The 19,114-nt window shown below is 42.9% G+C and overlaps 1 protein-coding gene across 13 annotated transcripts in view; it reads left to right on the top strand.

Annotated features, from left to right (window-relative positions):
• NVL (nuclear VCP like) overlaps positions 1–19,114 on the top strand; it is a 109,951-nt gene that overhangs the window by 61,770 nt on the left and 29,067 nt on the right. For 8 of the 13 annotated variants that reach the window (XR_011381469.2, XR_016218885.1, XM_051820594.3 and 5 more), the window contains 4 exons: positions 7,822–7,928; positions 11,488–11,564; positions 14,406–14,494; positions 17,713–17,783. Coding sequence is in view for 7 of the 13 variants with exons in the window: in XM_051820594.3 (XP_051676554.1) it covers positions 7,822–7,928; positions 11,488–11,564; positions 14,406–14,494; positions 17,713–17,783 (344 nt within the window). In the remaining 6 variants the exon portion in view is untranslated. Of the gene's footprint in view, positions 1–7,821; positions 7,929–8,461; positions 11,565–14,405; positions 14,495–17,712; positions 17,784–19,114 lie in introns of those variants that run through there. The other 5 variants (XR_016218883.1, XR_016218882.1, XR_016218884.1 and 2 more) reach the window with 3 other exon arrangements.

The following is a 19,114-nucleotide window of genomic DNA, read 5'->3' as shown; positions in this document are numbered from 1 at the left end:
GAAGATGGCCCAAGTCCTTGGGCCCCTGCACCTGTGTGGGAAACCCAGAAGAAGCTCCTGGCTCTTGGCTTTGGATTGGTGCAGCTCTGGGCGTTGTGGCCACCTCTCTCTCCTTCTCTCTGTGTAACTCTGCCTTTCAAATAAAAAAATAAATCTTTAAAGAAAAAAAAAAAACAAATAGCATTTACAAGCCAATTAGAATGATTTAAAGTTCAGAATTAGACAAAGACCAAATGCAAGGGTGTGGAGCAACAGAAAACCCATTCATTGCTGTTGGATATGTAAAATGTCATGGCTGGGAAGACGATTTGGCAGGTTTTTTTTAGCTTTTTGCTAGCCCCTACCTGAAATCAGCCTTTTCTTAATTTATGAATGTAGGCAGAACAGCAGAGTAGTGTCAGCAATACTCTTACCAACCCCAGACTTTCTGGCTCATGAAGAGGCCGACTTGCAACCCAGAGAGAGTTTATTGGGAACTTATGCATGAACACACGGCAGACAGCACAAGGGAAGAAGTTTCGCCTCCTGGCTCACGGAGGGGACCTTAGCAAGTGCTTTTATTGGGTTGGGTAGGCATGGCAGTTTTCCAGCACACAGTACTTCGACCTGTACCTAGCCCAGAATTTGACTTATCCCCCTCAGCACGTGACATGTCCAAGCTTGTTGTTTTGCATAAGTGTTTTTTTTTTTTTTTTTTTTTGCGTACGGTCTACTCAAAATGGCAATGTTATTCATTACTGCCACCCTGCGAAAATCACTTATTAGTGATTTTCCACTTCCCTTGGCAAATAACCGCTTCCCTTGGCTCAACCAGAGATGCAGGTCCTTGTGCAGACTGCATCTAGACCACAGAACTTCTGACTTCAGTCTGTGCTGCACACATCTTCCCATTCCTTTCCTTCAATATCAGCTCCTGTAAAGGATGTTCTTGGGTGGGGAACTACCTAGTCTGACTTCATCCACTGTCTCACTTGTTGTAAAACATACATAACAGGGGCCGTCTCTGTGGCACAGCTGGTTAACGCTCTGGCCTGCAGTGCCAACCTCCCATATGGGCACCAGTTCGAGACCTAGCTGCTCCACTTCCAATCCAGCTCTCTGCTGTGGCCTGGCAAAGCAGTGAAGATGGCCCAAGTGCTTGGGCCCCTGCACCCATGTGGGAGACCCAGAAGAAGCTCCTGGTTTCAGATCAGCACAGCTCCAGCTTTTGTGGCCTTTTGGGGAGTGAACCAGCGATGGAAGACTCTCTCTCTCTCTCTCTCTCTCTCTCTGCTTCTCCTCTCTCTGTGTAACTCTGTAACTCTTTCAAATAAATAAATAAATCTTTAAAATAAAAACATACATGACACTCATAGGCTACAAAACCCAAATAGTCACCACCACCACACCAGTTTGGTACTGCCTTTCCTACTCAGTGGTATCTCTTTTCCTAGTAGTAGCAGTACAGTATCCAGAAAAAGCTTATGCAATCTGTGTATGGCTCAGTTGAAAAAATAAGTAAGTAAATTGTGATATACAAGGTTCTGGATAAAGATTAGGTCTGCATTTTTACATTTGATAGATCACTTCTAATTCAGAATCTCTGTCCTTTCTAAACCCTTTATAATTATTTTTAAATGAAAGAATGGATGACTTACAGAGGATACTTATTTCAATATATAGTAAAATACTAAGCGTAAGTTTCAAGTTAAATGGAGTGTTCTCTCAGCAGTATAGTCATAATGCTCATGGATCAGGACTGAAGGCTTCTTGGGAGGCAGTTCAACAATGACTTGGTGCAGTGTCCAAGCCTGTATATCTTGCCCTTTGGCACAGTACCACCCTTTTAAAGATAACTTAGGCCCTGGCATAACTTCTGATCTACACAAACCATAGCACAGAGTCGAACTCAATAATTATTTGTTTAATGAATCATAAAATGAGATCTGCTTCTGTTTCATGAACATTTTTTGGTCTTAAAATAATTTTCACTTGATATATTTTTAGTCTTATTAGTCTGAGAATCCTTTTTTTTTTTTTAACTTTATTGAGATGTTATCATAACAGTTTTTTTTTCTTTTTAAGATTTATGTATTTGAAAGGCAGAGTGACAGAGAAAGAGAGAGAGTCAGAGAAAGAGATCTTCCATCCACTGGTTCACTTTCCAAAGGGCCACAATGGCCAGAACTGGGCCAGGCTGAAGCCAGAAGCCTGGAACTCCGTTCAGGTAGCCCACATGAGTGGCAGGAGCCACATACTTGAGCCATCATCTGCTGCTTTGCCAGGCATATAAGCAGGGAATTGGATCAGAATTGGAGTGCTTGGACTTGAACTGGCACAGTGGTATGGGATACTGGCATATCAGGCAGCAACTTAGCCTGCCATGCCACAACACTGGCCCACATAAAATTTATTTTACAGCTATAAGGAATAGTATAAAATTTCTACTTAATTCTTCATATTCTGTGGTGGCATGAGTTTGAAAACATTATCTGAATACATTTTCCATCTTTGGAAAGCTTTTTAAAAGCCTATTATATGTATAGAATCCAGTGATTTTGCATATTATGTGCAGAGTTTTGTGGCTATCCCAAGTGCAAGTTTAGAATATTTCCATCACCCTAAAAAAAAGCTTCTGTCTGTTACATTCACTCTCCTTCCCTCCCTCATCGCCAGCCCCAGGCAACTGCTAGTCTAATTTCTATCTTTATAGATTTGTCAGTTCTGGATATTTGATATAAATGAAATGATACAACATGTCAGCTTTTACTTAGCATCAGATTTTAAAGATTTGTCTACATAGTAGAATATATTAGTACTCATTTGTTTTTATTGCCAAGTGCTATTCCATTTTGTGGATGTACCACATTTTGTTTTTTTCACCAGTTGATGAACATCTGAACTATTTTTGCTTTTTGGCTAGTAAGAATCATGTTAGAGTGAACATTCCTATCCAGTTTTTGTGTAGACTTCACATTGTCTCTGGGTATATACCTAGGAGGCGAGTTATAAGGTCACATGGTGGCTCATAATTTGAGAAAGTGCCATACTTCTTTCCAGAGTGCCTGCATGATTGCATAATCCCACTAGTAACTGTGACATAACAGTGTACAAGGGATCAAGTTTCTCCACATCCTCACTAGTACTTGGCTGTCATTTTTGATTATATATTTCGATAATATTTCACTATTACTTGGTTTTCATTTTTTTATAATTAATGATGTTGAGCATCTTTTCTTGTGCTTATTGGCCATTTATATATATATAATTTGGAGATTATTTCTATTTGAATCCTTTGCACATATTTTTATTTGGTTACTTGCCCGGTTGTTGTGGTAAGAGTTCTTTATTCTTGATACAAGTCTGTGATCAAGTACTCAATTTGTATATGTAGTCTCCCAGTCTGAGTTGTCTTTTCACTTTGTTCATGTCATTTGAAGCACAAAAAGTTTTAATTAAATCGAGTTTGTCCATTTTTTTCTTTTATCACAAACACTTTAATGTAGTTATCTAAGAAATCATTGGCCGGCTAATCCTCTGCCTGCGGCGCCGGCACCCCGGGTTCTAGTCCCAGTTGGGGCGTCAGATTCTGTCCTGGTTGCTCTTCTTCCAGTCCAGCTCTCTGCTGTGGCCTGGGAGGGCAGTGGAGAATGGCCCAGTTCCTTGGGCCCTGCACCCACGTGGGAGACCAGGAGGAAGCACCTGGCTCCTGGCTTCGGATCGGCGCAGCGCGTAAGCCGTAGCGGCCATTTGGGGTGTGAACCAACAGAAAAGGAAGTCCTTTCTCTCTTTCTCTCTCTCACTGTCTAACACTGCCTATCAAAAAATTACAGAAAATAAATAAAAAATCATTGCCTAACACAAGATCACAAAGATTAGTTATTGTCAGTTCCTCCTGTGTTCTAAGTTGTAACTGTGAGCTCTTGAATTTGGGCCCTTTTTTCTGTTTCACAGTACGGTAGTAAATGCTTGCTGATCAGATAGGTGCCTTTCCAGGCAGCCATCTCAGTCTGCAAAGCTTTGTGGTTGTTGGTGACTGGAAATATAGGAATTGTTACGCTGGGTCTCCCACTTAAGGATTCTCTCTCTGATACAAATGGGGTGGGGGTAGGGGGCTGGTTAGGAAGCTGCAGAAATACTCCAAGTGTAATATGTTGGTGATAGCTGTGGATGCAGAAGGAATCTGGATATGTTGTATCATAGAACTGACAGGATTTGCTAATGGATTGGTACAGAATGTTGGAGAATGGAATCCAGCAAGTTTTGGGGCATGAAAAACTGGAAGAATCAGTTAACATTAGCCAAGACATAGAAGGAATAGTAGGAGTCTATCTGGGGAGGAGATGGGAAGAGATACTGGATCTCAATCCTAATGATGTATAGTGCATAGGATCTTGCAGGAACCTTTGGTGGAGTATAATTTAAATCATCTAATACTATAACTTATGTAAAGTTTCAGAATGCTTTTTACTGTAAAGTTTCTTAAAATAATTCATTAATACTAAATGTGACATTTGTTCAGTTATAGATGTTAAGTATGTGATTATGTAAGTCCTAGAACATTTTTAATTATAATCAGGATTATTTATATCAAGTGCCCTCTTTGGGCAGGTGGATCTGGCTTTAAGATCCATGATTTTATATAGAAGTGAAACTGTTTCCATAGCACAGAATTGACAGAGAGAAAAAGATCAAAGGCACACAATGGAAACAAAATATATTCCTATACATATTTGAATATATTTTTTATAAAGCACAAAGGCCATGCAGTTTAGAAACCAATCTTTATTACAGTTTTAACCAGAACAATGGATATCCATATACCCCCCCAAAAAGACCCACAAAAAGTGAACTTCAATCTTTACCTCTTACTGCATATAAAAATTAACTCAAAATAGATCAAGCACCAATGAAAACTTAATACTAGAACTCCTAGGAAAAAATGTTGAAGAAATTTTTTTCTACAATGGATTAAACAAAGATTTCTTAGATATGTCATCAACAGAATAGTCCTTGAAAAAAATAATTGGAACTGGCGCCGCGGCTCACATGGCTAATCCTCTACCTGTGGCACCGGGTTCTAGTACCGGTTTGGGCGCCGGTTCTGTCCCAGTTGCTCCTCTTCCAGTCCAGCTCTCTGCTGTGGCCCGGGAAGGCAGTGGAGGATGGCCCAACTGCTTGGGCCCTGCACCCGCGTGGGAGACCAGGAGGAAGTACCTGGCTCCTGGCTTCTGATGGGCGCAGCGTGCTGGCCATAGCAGCCATAGGGGGTGAACCAATGGAAAAGGAAGACCTTTCTCTCTGTCTCTCTCTCACTGTCTAACTCTGCCTGTCAAAAAACAAAAGAACAAAAAAAGAAAAATAAGTGGGATAAATTCAAATTACTGGGGCCAGCATTGTGGCTCAATGGATTAACGTTTCATTGCCAGCATTCCCATTGGAGCGCCAGTTTGAGTCCTAACTCCTCCACTTCTGATCCAGCATTTTACTAATGTGCCTGTGAAAGCAACAATTGGTGGCCCACAGGCTTGAGTTCTTACCACCTATGTGGGAGATCCTGAGGGCTTTCCAGGGTCCTGACTTCAACCTGGCCCTGCCGTGGCTATTGAAACATTAGGGGAATAAACCAGCAGATGAAAAGTCTGTCTCTCTCTGTCTTCCCCCTTTCTCTCTCTGCCACTCAAACTTTCAAATAAATAAATCAATAATTTGGCTCTTCCAAGTATTAGCAAGGATATGGAAGAACTAGACCTCTCATATATTGCCAGGGGGAGTGAATATGGTACACATAGTTTAGAAAACAGTCTGGGGCTAGCGCTGTGGCCCAGTGGGTTAACACCCTGGCCTGAAGCGCTGGCATCCCATATGGGCGCTGGTTCGAGACCCGGCTGCTCTACTTCCGATCCAGCTCTCTGCTATGGCCTGGGAAAGCAGTAAAAGATGGCCCAAGTCCTTGGGCCCCTGCACCCATGTGGGAGACCCAGAAGAGGCTCCTGGCTCCTGGCTTCGGATTGGCGCAGCTCTGGCCGTTACGGCCAGTTGGGGAGTGAACCATCAGATGGAAAACCACTCTCTCTCTCTCTCTCTCTGCCTCTCCTCTCTGTGTAACTCTGACTTTCAAATAAATAAAAATAAATCTTTAAAAAAAAAGAAAACAGTCTGGAGGGGTCAGAGCTATGGCATAACAAGTAAAGCTGTTGCCTGCAGTGCCGGCATCCCATATGGGCACCGGTTGGAGACCCACCTGCTCCACTTCTGATCCAGCCCTCTGTTGTGGCCTGGGAAAGAGTAGAAGGTAGCCTATGTTCTTGGGCTCCTGCACCTGTGTGGGAGACCCAGAAGAAGCTCCTGGCTCTTGGCTTTGGATCAGCCCAGCTGCAGCTGTTGTAGCTGTCTGGGGAGTGAACCAGCGGATGGAAGACTCTGTTTCTCTCTCTTTCTCTCTCTGCCTCTCTCTCTGTAACTCTGCCTCTCAAATTAATAAATTATATATATATATATATATATAAACCACAGTCTGGGGGCCAGCGTGGTAGTGTAGTGGGCAAAGCCAACACTGTGGCACTACATCCCATATGGGCGCCAGTTCGAGTCCTGGATGCTCCACTTCCAATCTAGCTCCCTGCTGGTCTGTCTCGGAAAGCTGTGATATATGGTCCAAGTGCCTGGTCCCTGCACCCTCATGGGAGACCTAGAAGAAGCTCCTGGCTCCTGGCTTCAGATTGGCCCAACAAGTATATAGTTTTCATAAGGTGACTGAAGAACAACACTAAAGATTCAGAATTTTTGCTCAGAAAGTACTAGTTTTATTTCCTTATAGTGGAGTACATCATTGGTTTCAGTCTCAGTGTGTTTATTAGAAACGGGAATCCCATTTTTGAAGGTATGTCTGTGTATGAACAGTGATCTCACCTCTATGAGCTATGATGCTTTTATGTAATTTGGCTTAAAAGTGGGCCGTTTGTGGAGGAGTCAGGAACGTTCATCATCAGTCTCAGTGTCAGGCACAAGGGGGCTAGCTTTGTGTTCTAAGAGCAAGAGCCTGGCAAGTGCACAGGAAGTGTCCTTGGAAAATTCAGATAGGCACAAGGAGACTTCAAAATGTTCATGGGAAAAGGAAATTAAAGGGTAAGTTTATTTCGGTGCCAAAGAATTTTGAAATCCCTGCATAGTTTTTTTCATATTATAGGCGTTTTCATGACCTTTGTGAAGACACCTGAGGGTAAATGCGTTTAGGGAAAGGAACCCCGGAGAACCAAAAGGAGCATGTGTGAATCTTCTGGGTTGTGTAGGGGACACAAGAGAGCTGGTACACAGTATGTGGAGGCTGAAGGGAAGTGTTGAGGTGGTCAGGTCCCAGAGAGCCTTCCTGCCATGGGGAAGTGCGGGCTGTGTCCTGCAGGGGGAGCAGCAGGGAGAGTTGGACCTGTGTCAGGAAGGAAACTCAGGCAGCAGTACAGGGCACTCAGCAGAGCTGGCTAAGGGACTTCTGCATGGTCGTGACTGTGGAGTTGAGAGAGGCAGAGGCAGACTTGATAGAGCCTGCTCCAGCTTAGAGGGAAGGGAGAGTCCTGCCTGGTGTTTGGGAGTTGGAGGAGGGAGGGGTTCATTATCTGAGATGGGAGTTCTGAAGGAAGAGCAGGTTTGGGGCCAGGAGAACAGGGTTGGACTTTTCATTATTTTCTTAAGGATGTACTTGATGAATAGAAACTTTTAATTTTAGTAATGTCCAAATTATCAGTTTTTTATTTTAAAAGGGAGGCCTTAGCCATGTACAATGTGAATTTTGTTTTTAAAAATATTGTATTTCCTTTATTTAAGATGTTTTCCTCCCTTCTCTAGATATCATTGACCCTGCCATTCTACGTCCAGGCCGGCTGGACAAAACACTCTTTGTGGGTTTACCACCCCCAGCAGATCGCCTTGCCATCTTAAAAACTATCACAAAAGTGAGTAAAGGATGTGGTTTGTTTTTGCAAATGCTGCTATCCTTTTGAATAGACAGTTAAACTGATAGTAAGTTAAGACCAATTGCTTTCTTTTCTGTAGCTTTAAGTATTCATCCAGCCTATGATTCCCAAAAAGGAAGATGAATTGTTTGGTATTTTTAAAATTTTTATTTATTTTTTACCTGCTGGTTCATTCTCCAAATATCCACAACAGCCAGGACTAAGCCAAGCCAAAGCCAGGAGTCCATAATTCCATCCAGGTTTCCCATGGGAGTGGCAGGAACCCAAGTACTTGGGCCATCATCCCCTGCCTTCCAGGCACTCCAGTATGGGATGCTAGTGCCTCAGGCAGCAAACAGCTTAAGCAGCCACACCATAATGCTGGCCCCTAATCTTGAAAGAAAATGTTGTTTTTCTTATTACCAAAATAAATAATAGAAAGTAACAAACTTCCCAAAGGTCTATTTAGTTGCAGATTTCAACTTTAAAACTTAGATCTCTAATTGTTGGTCCACCATTATTTCTACTTTTAGATCCTTTTTATTGAAATACAGTACACATACAGAAAGTGGACTTACTGTGAAATGCCTGGCTTACATGCCTGGACTTACCATGAAGCAAATGGCTGCAAGCAAAGCCGCCAGCTCAGGAAAGATGGCAACCCTAGTCACTCGTGGAGCAAGAGTGGTAGTATCTAGGGGCCTCTGGGAGCAAGGAAATGGGGAGTTTGGGTTTCATGTGTGCGGATTGTGAATGGGGAAAGTAGACATGACAGTGGTCATGGTTGTGCAGCAGTGTTGATGGCGATGCCTCTGAACTGTGTGTACTTTAAATGATGAATTTTGGGGCCGGTGCTGTGGCTCACTTGGCTAATCCTCCGCCTGTGGCGCCGGCATCCCATATGGAGGCCAGGTTCTAGTCCCGGTTGCTCCTCTTCCAGTCCAGCTCTCTGCTGTGGCCCAGAAGGGCAGTGGAGGATGGCCCAAGTGCTTGGGCACCTGCACCCACATGGGAGACTAGGAGAAATCACCTGGCTCCTGGCTTCGAATTGGTGTAGTTCCAACCATAGCAGCCATTTAGGGGTGAACCAACGGAAGGAAGACCTTTCTCTCTGTCTCTCTCTCTCACTGCTAACTCTATCTGTCAAAATAAAATAAATGATGAATTTTAAAACACACGGAAGCTGCCCCCTTGCTTCCTTCCAGTTACTACCTACACCTGCTTGCCTCAGGGTCAACTGCTGTCCTGACAAAGTTGAAAATCATTTACAGTGAAAGATGCTGAGTAATCATGCAGTCTGACCCTCTAGTTTCACAGCTGGCAGAAAAAGGTACAAAGATTATTTCCCTAAGGTCACAGACTTTATTTCCCAGGTCAAAGTGGATTGAATGGGAAATGTAATTTCCTTTAATCTGTGTTACATGAACATTTACATTTTAATCCAATAATACAGGCTGGCAAATGTGAAAATTTCTGCAGTACTTGAGAGTGCCTTTGCTGGGAGATGCTAATATGTGAGTGTAGACAGAGCAGCAGGTAGCTGCACAAGGTTATCAGCTCCAAACCACAGAACCCTGTTCTTGGGTCTCCATGCAGTGATAGTTATAAGATAATCTCTGTATTAAAATTTTTATTAATGTTATTTGAAAGACAGAGAATTCCCATCTGCTGGCTCACTCCCCAAACGCCCATTGGCTGGACCATAGCCAGGAACCATGGGGTGGTTTGAGCCATAGTCTTCTGCCCCCTGGGATCTGCATTACCCGGAAGCAAGAGTTACAAGCTGGAGCTCAGAATCACACTAAGATGATCTTTATGGCATATGTTTATTCACGCGTGTATGTGTTTCTTAAAATAATTCTTTCAGAGCCAGCATTGTGGTTCAGCAGGTTAAGCCTCCACCTGCAACACCAACATCCCATATGGGTGCTGGTTCAAGACCTAGGTGCTCCACTTCCAATCTAGCTCCCTGCTAGTGCACCTGGGAAAGCAGTCGAAGATAGCCCAAGCCTTTGTACCCCTACACCCATGTGGGAGACCCAGAAGAAGCTCTGGGCTCCTGGCTTGGTCTTAACCAGCCCTTCTATTTCAGCTGTTTGGGGGCTGAACCAGTGGATGGAAGATATCTCTCTCTGTGTCTGTCTCTCCTCCTCTCTCTATAACTCTGCCTTTCAAATAAATAAAAAATAAATCTTTTATAATGTAATATATACACAAAGAAAAGAATATATACAATGTATATGTAAATTATGAATCAGAATAATATAGCAGATACTCACCCCTACCATCTAACTGTCATACTTTTAAAATCATTATGAACTGGTTTTTTTTCACTCCTGTGGTTTATCCCTAGAAATATGTACTGAATGCTTACAGTGTACTGTGCTAAGTGTTGTAATTGTAATTTCTGGTATCTCTTGCTGTGAGCTGCAGGGGGTTTGGTACCAATGTCAGGGTTGAATTTTAGATAAAGGATTTAGAAAGAACATATGGAGTGTAAAGGACTTCAGATTTTGGACAGGTTACTGCTCGTGCTCAACTGGCGTCCAACTTTACATTAAAACCAAGCCCTGCAAGGGCCAGTACAATCAGTTAAGCCTCCACCTGCAGTGCCAGCATCCCATGTGATCACTAGTTCAAGTCTCTGCTGCTCCATTTCTGATCCAGCTCCTGCTAATGCACCTGGGAAAAAGTGAAAAATGATCCAAGACCCTGGGCCCCTTCCACGCACGTGGGAGACCCAGAAGAAGCTACTGGCTCCTGGCTTTGGCTTTGGCCTGGCCCAGCCCTAGTCATTGGCCATTTCAGGAGTGAGCCAGCAGATGAAAGTTCTCTCTCTTTATCTGTCTCTTTTTTGTCTCTCTGTAACTCTGCCTTTCAAATACATAAATAAATCTTCAAAAAAAGAAAAAATAAAAATTAAGCTCTGCATACACATATGCTACATTTAATCTGGAACAGGAAAAAAAACGTGTTTCTTGCCCTTTGGAACACTGAGTTGGTAGATTTTGTTCTTGGTGGTGGTGGTTTATTTTTTCTGCAGCTGCACACAAACCCTTAAAATTACACAGGCTTAAATTGTTTGCCTTTAGCTTTCCCAAGTTTGGAATCAACTTTTTTTCCTTCTTTTTTTTTTTTTTTTAATTAATTAATTTAATTTGAAAGGCAGAGTTAAAGAGAGAGAGCTCTTCCATCTGCTGGTTCACTCCACAAATGGCTGCCGGGAGCTTCTTCCAGGTCTCCCACATGGGTACATGGGCCAAAGCACTTGGGCTATCTTCTGCTGCTTTCCCAGGTGCATTAGCAGGGAGCTGGATCAAAAGTGGAGCCAGGATGTGAACTAGTTGGCAGCTTTACCCACTGTGCCACAGCACTGGCCCCTGAAATTAGCTTGTTGATCTCATTTTTTCAACAAAATCTGTGGGATTCTTACAATCCTCTTATGGGAGTAAATCACATCATTGCGTGAAGCAGCCATTATTCTTTATTAAGAAAGTGTTATATAGATGAGTATGAGTCCTAAAACCTCAGTGAAAAGTCATTTTTCTTTCTTACTTAGAATGGTACCAAACCTCCACTGGATGCAGATGTGAATTTGGAAACAGTTGCTAGTGACCTGCGTTGTGATGGCTATACGTAAGTGTTTCCCTCTAGAGCCAGCTGACTCCTGGCGCTCAGTGTCTTTATGTGTAAAATGAGAGACCAAAGCCCCCGACGGGTAGCTGGGAGGTGAAATGAGGCATCCTGCTAAGCACCTAGTGTCATGCCTGGCTTTTCCTTGCTCCTTTCTTAGAGAAGCAACTGCCCACTAGGATGCCCTGCCTCTCAGAAGGCCACCCTCCTCATCATTGCTGTCCTCCACTTAATATACGGGATATTTCATGACTGGCTCCCGATCATCCAGGTGCTTCAGCATTGAAAAGAGACTAGTCCACAGTGCTACATTTTCCAAGCCTCAGAATTCATTTTCACGACACAAAATCCAGTAATTCTGCCTTCAGCTTGCAAATGTTTGTGGTGGTCCTAGTTTGGGGGTGTTTTCTTCATATGTCTTCAAGTAAATTTGTTAACTCTCCCAGTTTGGGGACACAGGAAAGAAAATCAGATTCAAGTTTAACAGAGGCATTACCGTGTCTGGTGTATTGAAAAACCCTTTAAACTGTGCACTTGATGCTTGGTCCTCTGGGCACACCTCCAGGGCCAGACCAAATAATGCCGTGCTTTCTGAGGCTTCCAGGCGTGCAATACGGTGTTTTCACCTTTGAGGTCTTCAGAAGTCTGTTACTCGGCAATGTACATCTGTATTGAAAGAACACATACACTGTAGGAATACAGGGACTTAGTTATTTCCAGTTCTGAATTTTACATAACCATCTCTTACTAAGATGATTGCACTTGAAACTACAGTGATCATTTTTCAGGTGTGTGGTCAAAATACCAACCTTAATCTCCCAGGCTGTTTCCTGGGGGCAGTTCTGGTACCCAGCGTGCTTGAGAGCCAGGGCACGCTCTGGCGAGCAGTCGTGCTCAGGAAGGCACTGTGCTTCTCAGTGGAGGGAACAGAGTTGAAAAGGTGGTAAGGAGGGGCCGGCGCCATGGCTCCCTTGGTTAATCCTCCACCTGCAGAGCTGGCATCCCATATGGGCACAAGGTTCTAGTACCGGTTGTTCCTCTTCCAGTCCAGCTCTCTGCTGTGGCCTGGGAGGGTAGTGGAGGATGGCCCAGGTGCTTGGGTGCCTGTATCCTCATGGGAGACCAGGAGGAAGCACCTGGCTCCTGGCTTCCAGTTGTAGAGGCCATTTGGGGAGTGAACCAATGGAAGGAAGACTTTTCTCTCTGTCTCTCTCTCATTGTCTAATTCTGCCTGTCAAATTAAAAAAAAAAAAAAAAAATGAAAAGGTGGTAAGGGGCATTTGTTGAAGCCTTTTCCTCCCTTTAAGGAGTACTGCTTCTTAATACGTTAATTAGAAATCAACCCAGTCTTTATTTAAGTGCTTTTACTACTTGAGGAGTGAGGAGAAACTTAAGGAAGTATATATATTAACAGCTTTAAGTGCTCCGATTTGAAAATATTTTAAGTAATAGGTGGTTTTTATGGCAGAATTTACTGAGGACCAAATCTTTTGAATTATACCAAGTAGAGTGTAGTTTATAACAGGCGTGGGGTTAATGGATTAAAGTTCAGAGGTAAACATTTTGGATTTTAATTCCACTGCTATCACAGTATGGGAGACTTCAGTCTTTAGCTACCTGTTTCGCCGGCGCCGCAGCTCAATAGGCTAATCCTCCGCCTGCAGTGCTGGCACACCGGGTTCTAGTCCCGGTCGGGGCGCCGGATTCTGTCCCGGTTGCCCCTCTTCCAGGCCAGCTCTCTGCTATGACCCGGGAGTGCAGTGGAGGATGGCCCAAGTGCTTGGGCACCTGCACCCCATGGGAGACCAGGAGAACCTGCACCCCATGGGAGACCAGGAGAAGCACCTGGCTTCGGATCAGTGCAGTGCGCTGGCCGCGGCAGCCATTGGAGGGTGAACCAACGGCAAAGGAAGACCTTTCTCTCTGTCTCTCTCTCTCTCTCTCTCTCACTGTCCATTCTGCCTGTCAAAAAAAAAAAAAGCTACCTGTTTCATTAGATCATGGCTTCTGTACCATTATTAGATTTAACATTAAGGACTGGAATGAGTACTCAACATGTACTTGCTTATTAAATGGTGTTGTTACCATAACACTGAACCAACAAACACATTGGGTTCAGCCAGTAATTTAAGCTCTTTGAGTCTTTAATTTTGTATAGTATGTAGATCATCAGCATTATGTAAGTTTGATTTCTACAACTGAAGTTTTAGTCCCCTAATCTAAACCTTTCTCAAGAGAATCTCTATGAATCATGTTAAGGCTATAATGTGATGAAACCTTAGTTAGCCCCAGTGTCTTTCATTTAACTCAGAACTGTGCTGACTTGGCACATCACTGCCTAGACTAATAAGTGACGCCTTGTTATGTGTCCACTCAGCTTGAGCATAAGTGTATCAAAGACTTTCTAGGCTTTGAATTTTCCCCTTTTGAACTTGGAGCTATAAATGGCTTTTTATGTAAGCTAATTTTAGATACTTGTAATATATGAATATGCTAGTCAACACTTAAGCATAGCCCCTGTGAATGAAAATATTATAATAATGTCCAAGTTCCTTTCTACCAACTGGACATACACTGACTTTAGTATCTGTAGCTTCAGGATGAGATTATTTTGTTTCCATTGCATTGTTTCTTCTGTAATTCCTTTTCTTCTGAAGATTATAACTATTCCAAATGAAAGCTAAAACCTTTTTCCTACTGATCATAAACAGTTCATCCCACCTTGATTGATGGATCTCTTTCCTGATTGCTTAATATGTGATTTACAAGAAATTGCTCTCAGACATCTCCTGGGCTTTTGCTGTATCTACGGATAAATAAATAAAAGTACTTATTTTATTATAGGGGTGCAGACCTGTCTGCATTGGTACGGGAAGCTTCTCTCTGTGCCCTGAGACAGGAAATGGCAAGACAGAAGAGTGGAGATGGGAAAGGTATGATCCTCTCCAGAATGTCTCAATTTTGATTAAGTATCACTCTGCACACTTGTTTTTTAGCAACTATTTTCTGTAATAATTAAGCTGACCTTTTTGGTTTTTTTGTTTGGTTGGTTGGTTGGTTTTATTTTGTTTTTTGATGAAGCTTTAGAAACTGTTCTGAAATATCATGTAACCTCTGGTGCTGACAATTATAATAGCAGAATTGTAACTTGGTCTCTAGTAAAGTATGTGGAATCTTAACATCTTATACAAAGATCAGACAAAAAACAACTGGGCCTAGTCACTGTCCTCATCATGAGTTTGTTCTACTTACCAATTCTGGAAAACCTCATGCTTTTGCTGAGGTGCTAACTGTATAGCTGCTATAATTCAGCCTGAATTGGAGAGATTAGGAAACATATTCAGGGTACAAGCACTGTGGCATAGCAGGTAAAGCCCTCGCCTTTAAATATTTATTTATTTATTTGAATGTCAGAGTTACACAGAGAGAGAGAGAGAGAGAAGGAGGGAGAGAGGTCTTCCATCCAATGGTTCACTCCCCAGCTGGCCACAATGGCCAGAGCTGCGTTGATCCAAAGCCAGGAACCAGGAGCTTCCTCCTGGTCTCCCATGTGGGTGCAGGGGCCTAAGGACTTGGGCCATCTTCTACTGCTTTCCCAGGCCACAGCAGAGAGCTGGATTGGAAGTGGAGCAACCTCGACTAGAACCTGGCACCCATATAGGATGCTGGCACCTCAGGTGGAGGATTAACCTATTGTGCTGTGGTGCCGGACCCCATAATTTATACTTAAAATAGTAAACTTTCTATACAGATAGTTAGAATACTACATTTAACAAAAAATGGAACAAAATGTGTTGCTGAACATATTAAATACAAGTTGAATGGCATTAATGACTTTGGTTTCAGTAAGAGATTAATGCAAAGTCCCTGGAGGACAGAGAGCTAGAAATGAAAGCTATGGCAAAGGAAGGATGTCAGTGCTTGTTATATGTGTTTGTGAGACAACATCCCAGAATAACTGTTAGTAGTGACGTCAGTACATGCACAGGTCTTGTTAATATGTGTTGACAAAACATACCCTAGGAGAATGACCAGAACTTAGTTCACAGGGAGACTATGCAATTTAAAAAAAAAAAAAAAAAAAAAAAGATGTTACTGTTGTTTTATTTAAGACACTATAATTTTGATTATTTGTCATCCACTTCCAGAAGCAATTTAATTTAGCTTAAAAAAGACGAAGAGGTCCGGGGCCTTCATTGTGGTGCAGATGGTAAAGCCAGCATCCCATGTGGGCAATGGTTTATGCCCTGACTATTCCACTTCCCATCCAGCTCCCTGCTAATAGCATGGGAAAAAGCAGCAGAGGATGGCCCACGTGTTTGGGAACCTGCACCAATGTGGGAGACCTGGCTCCCGGCTTTAGCCTAGCCCAGCCTGGCTCTTGTGGCCAACTGGGGAGTAAAATAGTAGGTAAAGATCTCTCTCTTTCTGTATGTCTCTCTTTCTCTCTCTCTCTGTAGCTCTGCCTAATAAACAAACAAATAAATAAATATAGTTCAATTAACTGAAGCACAGAGATCTCATAACAAAGATACATGTGTTGACAAATCTAAGCTTAGCATACACTGACCTAACTATGAACAACAAAAAATTTAGTTCAAGATTCCTGGTAGCCGAAGAAAACCAGAAAAATTTTAAAAAGTAGGAAAATCAATACAAATAAAAAATTGTATCTTTTAGAATTCTATTGAAAAAAAGGAGATCAATATAGGCTTGATCACAAATGAATCTTTTCTGGTCACACGTGTCCAAACAGTAAAACCAGAGACACGCAAATGTGAAGGATAATGTAAAGTTATTGAGTTGGCCAAAAATTGTCACATAAAAACACACATGGATTTTATACCTTGAAAAGGAAGTTTAAATACATGAAAAGTTACTCTTATTTTCATATCTGTGTTTTGTTTTTTAGAAAGATCAATTTATTTGTTTGAAAGGCAGAGTTAATAGAGGCAGGTGCAGAGAGAGAGGTCTTCCATCCACTGGTTCACTCCCCAGAAGGCCACAAGGGGTGGAGATGGGACAATCTGAAGCCAGGAGCCAGGAGTCTTCCAGGTCTCCCATGAGAGTGCAGGGGCCCAAGGACTTGGGCCATCTTCTACTGCTTTCCCAGGCCATGGCAGAGAGCTGGATGGGAAGTGGAGCTGCTGGGGGCTGGTGCTGTGGCACAACAGGTTAACGCCCTGGCCTGAAGTGCCGGCATCCCATATGGGTGCCAGGTTCTAGTCTCGGTTGCTCCTCTCTAGTCCAGCTCTCTGCTGTGGCACGGTAGGGCAGTGGAGGATGGCTGAGGTGCTTGGGTCCCTGCACCCACACCTGAAACCAGGAAGAAGCACCTGGTTCCTGGCTTCGGATCAGCACAGCTCCGGCCATTGCGGCCATTTGGGGAGTGAACCAATAGATGGAAGGTCTTTCTCTCTGTCTCTCCCTCTCACTGTAACTCTACCTCTCAAATAAATAAATAAAATCTTTTAAAAAAAAGTATAAATTATCATCATGTAAGTTGTCAAATTAACATTATGAAACAAGTCATGTTTAATAATTAGCTATCCTGTTTCATTTTTTTATGTAATGGCACAACCTTATAAAGCATGATAACCCCTTCTGACCCCACTTTTGTGAATACACACACCCACTAGTATATAGAGTATGTAACGTGTAATATAACTACGTGACATCTAAGGCGCCTTTTCCCTCCCTGAAGTAACAGTGGTCTGCACTCCTTAGTAAAAAGTGAAGGATTTACTCGATCTGAAGTGAAACCAGAGTATTATGATTTGCACTCTTAACTATTATGGGATTTGCACTTTTAACTATTATGGGATTCTGCTCTACTTTCCATTTCCAGTTATATTTATTTGAATGTTCTAAAAAGAGAACATTTGTGGTTCTTCATAAACATTACCCTTGATTTAAGTTGAGCAATGCAAAGGGGCCTCCGCAGGGCTACCTGTTTATGAGTTGGACTGGATTAAAATCTGGTGAGCAGAACATATCTAATGTCCCCACTGCTTTGCAAACAATAGAGCACATCTCATTGCTGATTTCCTCAGTGTTCCCCTGAAGGCTTAGCCCTCTCCCAAGAGAAACTGAGTCAGAAATGGCAGAATACGATGCTGAAATTGTGTGGACTAATACACTTCCTCCACAGGTGAACTCAAGATTGGTCAGAAGCACTTTGAAGAAGCTTTCAAAAAAGTGAAGTCATCTATATCAATAAAGGTAAGAAGTGCTCCTGAAAGTTTAGCAAAAGAGTAGAATTGGGATCAGTAGATATGAATGCGCAAATTCACAGTGTTTGTGCTTGGTTTTGTTTTATTTGAAAGGCAGAGAGACAGAAAGAGATCTGCCCATAGCAACCAGGGCTGGATCACGCTGAAGCCAGGAGCCTGGAACTCAGCCTGGGTTTCCTGCATGGGTGGCAGGGATTCAACTACTTGAGCAATCATTTCTAGCTCCCAGGCTACTCATTAGCCAAAAGCTACGTTGGAAGCAGAGGAGACAGAACTCAAACCCCTGTGCTCTGATGTGGGGTGCAGGGTTTCCAAGCAGTGATTTCACCAGGGTGCCAAATGCCTGCCCCTAGACTGTGTTGCCTATACCATGCATGTCTACTTCCTGAAAGAAATTTCAGGTTACTTTTTTTTTAATTTTTTTTTATTTTACGTTTTAAGCTTTTATTTAGTGCAAGCGGTATCTAGGAAAGTGAGGGTTTAGTTCAGGTTGGAGAGAGAGGAAAGTCTGAGTAGCGTCCATACCAAGCAGAGAGCAAGCCAAAGCCATGTGCAGCAAGCACCTTGAGCTGCTATCCACTGCTTATCAGCAGCAGCAAAGCAGAGGCAGAGAGGTTTGTTTAAGAGAGAGAGGGAAATATGGGTTCATACCGAGCACCAGGAACCAGCCAGGTGGAGGAGTATCTGGGCCAGGAAGCCTAGGGCGCGTGGCCCACGCACCCTGGAGGCTCAGGGTGCAGCAAGCCTCCTCCTGGCCAGAGGCCAGGGAAGAAGACAAGGCTCAGGTTACATTTTGACCTGAAAACATGTAAAATAATTGCCTTTATGGGAGTGTTCTGGGGAGAGGTTATTTTTGTATGTTTCTTATAGACTAGAGAGCAGTTGTCCTAATAAGCTGCTTATTCAGAGAAAGAATGACCCCCTCGTGTCTATTTCCACACCCTTAGAATTTTTAATCAGTCTTGTTCAAGTGTTATTTGACCTGCCCTACCCTTTTTGACAAATAGTTTCTTATCTACTGGGAACTAGACTGTACCCAAACTAGCCAAGGAGACTAAACCAAAGGGAATTGGAAATATCTTCTATATAAGGTAGGAAAGGGTTTAAAACCCCACTCTGACTTTTCCTTACCTAAAATGCCGGCCTTTACCTATGTTTTTCATACCGTGTGAGGCACTGGCTCTGTCGTAGGTTAAAATGTTTGTCAGCGATGTCCTATCATTGTGACACTTACAAAGAGGGTTAGGAGGGAAATACCCAGCCTGGAGCAATATTGATATTGCCTATCATTGTGGAAGTGTGTTCACTTGGTATTACACT

This window comes from Oryctolagus cuniculus, chromosome 13 (genome assembly GCF_051225735.1).
Source record: "Oryctolagus cuniculus isolate XC-2025 breed Fujian yellow rabbit chromosome 13, ASM5122573v1, whole genome shotgun sequence".
Lineage (NCBI taxonomy): Eukaryota > Metazoa > Chordata > Mammalia > Lagomorpha > Leporidae > Oryctolagus > Oryctolagus cuniculus.
Note: the sequence above shows the minus strand (reverse complement) of the source record. Positions and strands in the feature narration are given on the sequence as shown.